The sequence below is a fragment of the Pempheris klunzingeri genome, chromosome 3 (genome assembly GCF_042242105.1).
Source record: "Pempheris klunzingeri isolate RE-2024b chromosome 3, fPemKlu1.hap1, whole genome shotgun sequence".
Classification (NCBI taxonomy): domain Eukaryota; kingdom Metazoa; phylum Chordata; class Actinopteri; order Acropomatiformes; family Pempheridae; genus Pempheris; species Pempheris klunzingeri.
Window position 1 is genome coordinate 4490235 of NC_092014.1, and position 7933 is coordinate 4498167.

Here is a 7933-nt window from a genome sequence, read left to right on the forward strand (position 1 = left end):
CAGGTGCAGGAGGGGAAGAATGCAAAAGCAATTTCAAAAATATTTTTAATATCAAATTGATTTGAATTCTCTGAACATTGCTTAAACTGCAATACTAATTAATAGAAGCTACCAGGGGGATTTATAATAGGTTAGTTCAGTTCAGGTACCAAAACTACTTGTTTAGGTTGAGGGAAACATCAAGATAATAAGTCAAATGCAAATATGAAAGGCAGGGTACACTAAACGGAAATGTCTTCTTTTCAACATACACCTGCAAATAGTGTTGTTGACCTCTGACATCCGGATGCAAATAGCATCTGCCTTGAAATTATGATCACCTTAAGATGTGTTTCGATAATGTAAATGTGTTCGGATAATTTTCACAATTAAAGCACCTTTGAAAAAGTGTGTAAACAGAAGCATCTTCCTTATTTTGAGAAGTTAATTATTGAACACTGTGCTGAGCTGCGCCTGGCAGCAAGAGAAACATACTCTTTGAGTTATTTTCTGTTTGAATAACAAACCAGTTTTGAGAGTTTTAGAAAATGTGTTGTTCTATCAGTAACTAAAAGAACAAAAATGTTTCGTGCGCAGTTTTAATGCCTTAAAACTGTGTCTGGTAACACTACTGGGTAGTACCTGGTGTGCCTGTTAAAAACCTCTGGGCTAAAAGTAACTTTTGAAAAAGCCCTGCTCACGTCTAGCATGTCCGCTGTGCAGTATCTCTGGGAGCCTGTTATTGATCACATCATGTTAGCATCTGTTCTGCTCTGCTGGAGTTTGGGAAGTTAAAAACCCTTCACCAATCTCAAAATAGTCATCAAACACACTCAAGTTGTTTTTCTTTTATAATGTTAAAGGTAAAGGTACTGCATTTAATGTGTTTTTGAACAGAAAACTATTTGAAGACTGTTAATTGTGTGATGTAGGTTTGTTGCTGCGTTAAAAGTTTAGAAAAAGTAAAAGTAGAGGTAAATATTTTCCCAAAAGTGGAATTCGCTGTATGGGTCTATGTAACTCCATGATTATCAAATGCAAGAACTAATATTTGGTTATGACACCTCTGATGATGCCTGGTGGTGAGTGAGCAGCAACTAGTGGGGCTTTAAATTGTGCAGAAATTGGTTCATGTGTCAATTTTTTGTGTCACTGAAATCACAAAAACAGTAAAACACTTTGAATTATGAGTGTGAGTCATCTTTATTTCATATTAATACGGCCTTGGAAGAGAATAACCATATTGTTTATCATTATCATTATCACTACTTTGTAGAACTAAAGTCATTTTGTAGAATCCAATTCATTATGACACTTTCCTCAACAAATGTGAAATGCCTGTAGACTCACTGGGCATTTTACCACAAAACAGTTACTTTTTAATTTCATCTGTGATCCACTTCAAGTAGTAACATACATCCATGAATAAAGGTTCTTGAGTGCAGTCAGTAGGACGACTGAAGACACCATAAATGATGCCACCGTGCACCGCTCCTCCACCGGAGTCGCCCTGTAAAAGAGAATTATATATTTGTTTGTATATATATTCATTGTTTGTTACAGCCTTTTGCATAATTTATTGATATACTTGTTTGCTATTTCTATCAACATGCTAAAAAAAACTTGAAATGACTGCAGAAAAGACATAAGGTTAGAAGCCATGCCGACTTACTGGACATGCAACCTGTCCAGATGTTCTGCCACAAAGCAACTTTGCATAGTAGTTGTCGTATGTAAGGTGTTTGAGCCCTGGACAGTCGTCAACTGTGAGGTCTATACACTGGAGAGTAGCACTCGCTTGTGTGCTTCCTAGATGAGAACAGAAAATATGTTTTTACTACATTGCCTACTTGACTGGCACACATAAAATAATTCCTCCGACAAATGAACAAAGCTCAGCGATACCTCACCAGTTTGTCATGCTAAATTATTTGTACTATATGTACACAAGTTGATTTATTAGATTATTTGCAAAAAAAACCATCTTAAATTGGCTCATTTATTAATCATTTATAAAAGAAGGGAGAAAAAGTGTCAATTGAGTTGAGCTTGGAAATAAAGTGTATTGGTAGAATTATGTTTTATCATGTATATTCAACAACAACATTTTTAGACTATATAAAATGAATTGAATGTAAATACAGAAGACTGTTAACAAGCAAAAAACTGTGATGAACATGGACAATTTTTATGATAGAATAAACAAGATTCATCTCACATCTGCAATTACCTGAAGCTGTTGGCCCATGACCTGCAAATTGCACTGGAGCTTTTCTGAAATAGAATTAAAAAACAAAAAACAAAAGAAGATTTTACAGCAGCTGTCATGTTTTTTCTATGTTCTTATTATTGGTGTGAATGCTGAAAGCACAACACGTGTTATATTCTCTGGTAATTTCTCAACTTCGAATTCCTTTAAAGTTAAGTTTTCAAAGTTACTTAAGAGGAAAGATCACAACTCACTTCTTGGGAAGGTTGTTACAGTCAGTGTCAGTAGGAGGTTTTATAGGTGTAATGCCAACTATACGCTCATTCAGCTTCAGCAGCATGATGTCATGTGATTGGCTGCTATCCGGATAGATCACAGATTTTTGGATTCCCACAGTTCTTTTTTGTTTGTTATCTACTGGATGCACACCGACAACTGCTTTCATATTCCTACAAATAAGGAAAGGAACATTACTGAATTACTGTGAATGCATCTTATTTTGATATCACAGGTCATATAAACAATGCTATCTTCATGTGGGAATGCTATAGTTTTACATCACATCAGTCGTTTCTGCTCCATGAATTTTAGATTGAAATAACGAATGCAAGTAAATGCAAGTAAAACTGTCACTCACACTTTGAGGCAGTGAGCTGCAGTCAGAATCCACTGGTCACTAATCAGAGAGCCGCCACACAATAAGCCACCGTTACTATACTGCAGTTGTACATGGTAAAGACGGTCAGTATTGGCACATGTGTGACCTCCAATGATTCTCTTCTGCAGGTCCACAACTGCGCTCATCGTGGCACCTGAAAGAGAAAGTCCTCCATCAGGTCACTGTAAGTCCGTCATCAGCTGTTGTGGTCACTCAGATACATGTTAATACATATAGATACATGGTGAACTGTGCCAAAAGTTGTGTGAGAACTCCAATGGAAGCCCGTTATTATTTTTTTGGCAAACATGTAGACATTAACTGACTACTCACCAACCCACAGCAAAAGGAGAAGACCTGTCATGCCTCCCATCTTTCAATGATCACCCTCCTGGCGGTTCACTGGTGACTAGTGCCACAGGAGAGTCCCTTTTTATATCTGTTCACACTGTTCTGTTGGCCTTCGAGCCACCAATCACCTCATGAAGGTTTATCACTTGTGCAAATTTTTGATCTTTTATCAAGTGCTGCTGCCCAAAATAACTCATGTCTCATGTTCAGAGACACTAAAGAAAAAAACTGTCACCTGTCAGATCAGAAAACCATGAAGCTGAAATCATAGTGAATTCAAGTCGATGACCGTAGGTATTGTTTAAATGTATGATCAATAGATAGACAGTAAAACTTGGCCTGGAGTTGATGTTTCTATTAATAGGAACTCTTTTAAATCAATATATATATACATATATAATATCGGGGAGTTGAAAAATACGTTGTAGGTTTTTTTTCCCTTTGTGTAGGGTTTATGGTATTTTATCTACTGTAATGCAGTTTTAGTGTGTGTGTGTGGGGGGGGGACCATCTACGGAAGAACATCTAATAGGACTTACCAGTTGTTGTGTTTTAAATACAAATAACATCCAGAAGGGGATGAAATCAACCTTTAATAGAGACTGGTGAGACACTGTCAGGGTTCTAGAGGGATGAAATGTTAAAAACTATGTGGATTCCTATTTATTCAAAACAAACCCAGGACAAATATCTGAAAACTGATGAAGGGAAGTGATCTAGCTAATTGCATTTGTGTGTGTGTGTGTGTGTGTGTGTGTGTGTGGAGGGTTTTAGGAGTGGACAAATCATATTTGGACAAATTTGCCATCAATTAGAAAACACGAGACTGCATGTGTGATTTTAAACTTTTTCATTTTATTTTTTTTTTATCATTTTTCAACATGTGATCGCTGGCTGTGCTGTTCTGTGTCTTCTGTCGTCTGTGACTGGAGTAATTTCACTTTTAACGTGAGGTTTATGTCAGTTACAGGTAAAATATTTCCTGTTGGCTTATCAAAACAGCTCTCACACCCTGAGATTGTACTTGCTGAATTTGCCAAATTTAACTCTCACTGTCACGTTGTAATTTTACGAAATGATCTTTGTGATCACTGACATTTTACTACAAAACCATTCTGTATATTCAGCGTGCTGCATTCAAATATTGATTATATTTACACATTACTTGGGAGATTGTTCTGTTATTGTTCTGTATTGGAAGAATACGTTTTGATCACACCAATAATACACTCGTTCTCGTTCTGTCTTTCTCACACACACACACACACACAGGAATGTCACATTTATAAAGATGATTAAAGGTATTAGGAAACATATGTATCTGTGTTTTGTTTGGCTTTTCCTTGACTTTTTTGAGTGTTTGTCTTTTTTCTTGTGAAATACAAACCGCTGCATTCCTCTAATTAAACAATCAGAGCAGGAAAAACTCCTCATAGACTGAACTGCACCCTTGTCCACACCTTGTGATGAGGGAGTGTGCAAGTGATTTAAAGGGTTCATTTGCACAAAACGGATCTATTTATTTATTCTGCTATGAAATGTTAAAAACTGGATTCCTATTAATTTTATTGATGAACCCAATTCTAATATCAGAGGCATGGAGGGAAAAGTGGATCTATGAATTGATCATATAGCCTTTAATAACGAACTGGTTGATAACACCATAACCATAATAACTGCACGCGTGTGTGTGTGTGTGTGTGTGTGTGTGTGTGTGTTGGGTGGGGTGGTGGGGGTGTGCTCTGGGGGTGGAGGCTGCTCTCTCATCCCTGTGCTCACAGACGGAGCTCCGCAGCGCCACAGATTGAAGATCATTCAACCTCATATGGACTCTAACGATGCGGCTCCCGTGGAAAAGCTGGCTAGTGTGCGTGGACTGTGGTGAGTCTGTCTGTCTGTCTGTCTGTCTGTCATGCAGTTATAATAATGGTTTCGCTGTGTAGTGTTATCTGTCTTCGGTGCTCAGAGTGTTATCAGTTTTTTTCTTTTATCCTTCTCACTGACGATTAAACACGAGGTGTTTTATAAGTTTATAACAGGAGACGTTAGTACTTAGAAGTTTATCAGTTACTCAGTAAAATATTTCCTCTTGTCGTTGCCTTATCAAAACAGTTAAGCTCAGGTGAGACAATTCGAGTCCATAAATTCACACACCATATTCTTTTTAATCTAATTTGCATCATGGTGTGCATGCCATTATAGTAACACCTCGGCAGACAAGGACCTCTCTTGTTTTAAATCTTCCTGTCTCACTGTAATTGTGCATAATCTTTCTGTTTAAACTGTCAGTGGACACAAAGATCCTTCAGTATTTAGTAGAACTTGTTAATCACCGGCTCTGTCAGGATGTTTTCTCTACTTACACAGACACAGACAGATGCACTTGCACATAAAGGCAAACTATGCGCTTATCTGAGAATAAGAAATTTAAAGTTAGCCTGAGAAATGCACCACAGAAAAAGAAGAAAGGGGAAATATGAGAACAGAGAATAGAGAGAGTTCCCAAAACTGTGATTAAAGGTATCACAAAACTCAGATATAAGCCTATTTTCTGTTTGTTCTTTTTGCTTTGATTTTCTTGGATCTAATTTTAGCTTCTCTCTTGTAAAATACTGGATACTGAAAAAAATCCCTCCAACGAAACAACCTGAGAAGGAGAAGTCAGCACACCAAGGCCGTAACATGTAACCAGGGGTCGCAAGTATTGTGCAAGTGCTAGATCGTGTTTCTTTTTCTTTTCTTTTTTTTAATTGTGTACTCAAACTGGTGTTGGTTTATTCATTTGGAGAATGGTGTTGAGATGTTTTTCTCTTCATTTGTTTCGAGGGATCACTAGCTAAAACATTTGGGAACCACTGGAATGGACAACCAGAGGAGACACTGAACAGATGGACATGTGCAATAAGATAAGATAAGAGAAGAGAAGAGGAGAGAAGATATTCCTTTATCAGTCCCATGACAGGGAAATGTACAACGTTAAAGCAGTCAGGAGGAGATACAAACAAAGTTTAGACAGAGGAAACATAGAAATAGAATCAATATACAGGAGGGGGATATAAAAAAGAAGGGGGAGATATTAAAAAGTGAGGCACATTGGCCGACTGCTGCCAGAAGGAAGGACCTGCAATATCGCTCCTTCACACACTGAGGGTGGAGGAGTCTGTCGCTGAAGGAGCTCTCCAGCGCTTCAGTGTGTCTGTATGGGGTGGGAGTCGTTCCATCTCATGGATGATTGCTTTGCCATCATCTTCCTCTCTCTCACCACCTCCTCTGGGTCGAGGGGGCAACCGTGGACAGAGCCGGCCTTCTTGTGCAGCCTCTTGTGCAGTGAGAGGAGACGAGGAGACGGAAGGAAAGGGGAAAGGAGAGAAGATTAGAAAAGAGTCACGAACAGAGGGGAGAAAAGAGAGAAAACAAGAGGAGAGGAAACTGTGAGTCGAGAGCAGAGATGGCGTAATGCAAGAAGGAGAGAAGAGATGACATGAGGGAAGGAAATCTCTCTTAGCTTGAACTGCTCACATGTCCACACCAAGGACACAACTTGTGGCAAGCAGTGGTGGCATGTAACTAATGTCAATATACTCCTTTAACACTTGAAATATAGTATTTTTACTTGTAACTGAGTATTTCTACAATTAATGGACAAACAATGGAGGGAATGGAGAGACGGACGTGAGAAAATGCGAAAATGAAAAAAAAAAAAAGGTTCATTGAGAGGACAGGAGTGTAAAGACGAGGTGAAATGAAAAGGGAGAGGAGAGGAGTCACAGACAGAAGAAGAGAGTAAACTACAACTGACGAGAGTTGAAAGAGGAGATGATGCAAGAAAGGAGAAAGTAGATGGCATGAGGAGAGGAAACAAAACAGATGGGAGAGGGGAGGAGAGGAAAGGAGGAAAGGGAGGGAGGACAGGAGAGCGGTTTTAAAATGATGAGAAGAAAGTTTTGAACGATAACTCATGTAAAACGCTCTGCACTCAACATCCAGAGCACATATAGCATATCCACTGACTTAAATGTTGCCTTCTTTTCATCAGTTCACATGTTAGTGAAGTGTTGCTGCTTGAACGAATGGAGAGCAGTCAGATAAAGAAAAATAATTTAACCTCTCTTGAACCGTCTGACTGCCTCTCTGTCTGTTTTGGGGAAACACGGGAGCTTTTTATTGAAATGGCAAACATCCACTCTAATGCAGCTTTCAAGGCTTTTTATTCTTTTCCTTTCATGCGGCCAATCTGGCCTGTAATTACATGCGTTTGTTAGGACTACGCGTGTACTTGCACACTGTGTGGGAAGAGGAGTTGATTGTGGCTAACGTTAACACAACATAAATACACTCAAACGTATCCAGTACAAAACCGATTTTACCTTCCTAAAACTCCACTTTTCTTACAGCACGTGCATCTTTGCTTGTGTGCACATGCGTGGTTTGGGAAGCCACATTCAAAAGCGTTCTGTGAATGCAATCGCGTTTGCGCGGCTGCAGTGCATGACGAGGCTGTAGGAGTATTGATCAAACTCGGGCTAATCTGTGGGCTCTTGTCAGTCTTTGTAATGAAAAGCGTGGAGGCAGCGACGCGGCGGCGATGTAGACCTGATCCAGCCCTGCAAATCTGTTAATTGAACAGCAGCAGAGGAAGTAGACTCCCGTGGGGGAATAAGCCTGATGGATTGCCAATTAGCTGATGTATCTCTGTTTCACTTAAACCTTCTTGTTCTGAAGAAGAATCATTCAGA

General features: G+C 39.0%; 1 protein-coding gene across 1 annotated transcript; it reads right to left on the reverse strand.

Moving 5' to 3' along the window:
- Positions 1-1169: 1169 nt before the first annotated feature.
- On the reverse strand, positions 1170-3244 carry LOC139223008 (anionic trypsin-2-like). The gene is made up of 6 exons (XM_070854936.1): positions 3180-3244; positions 2826-3000; positions 2443-2637; positions 2210-2253; positions 1652-1788; positions 1170-1489 (listed from the first exon to the last, which is right to left on the reverse strand). Exons 1-6 carry the CDS (start codon positions 3217-3219, stop codon positions 1352-1354), a joined length of 729 nt encoding a protein of 242 aa, XP_070711037.1. The 5' UTR covers positions 3220-3244; the 3' UTR covers positions 1170-1351.
- Between the last annotated feature and the right edge of the window lie 4689 nt (positions 3245-7933).

Excerpts from the sequence above, each read along its gene's own strand:
- LOC139223008 (XM_070854936.1), bottom strand. The coding sequence starts at position 3,219 with ATGGGAGGCATGACAGGTCTTCTCCTTTTGCTGTGGGTTG. Across the intron at positions 3,001-3,179 it reads TCTCCTTTTGCTGTGGGTTG|GTGCCACGATGAGCGCAGTT; the intron begins GTGAGTAGTCAG and ends TTTCTCTTTCAG. Across the intron at positions 2,638-2,825 it reads GCAGCTCACTGCCTCAAAGT|GAATATGAAAGCAGTTGTCG; the intron begins GTGAGTGACAGT and ends CCTTATTTGTAG.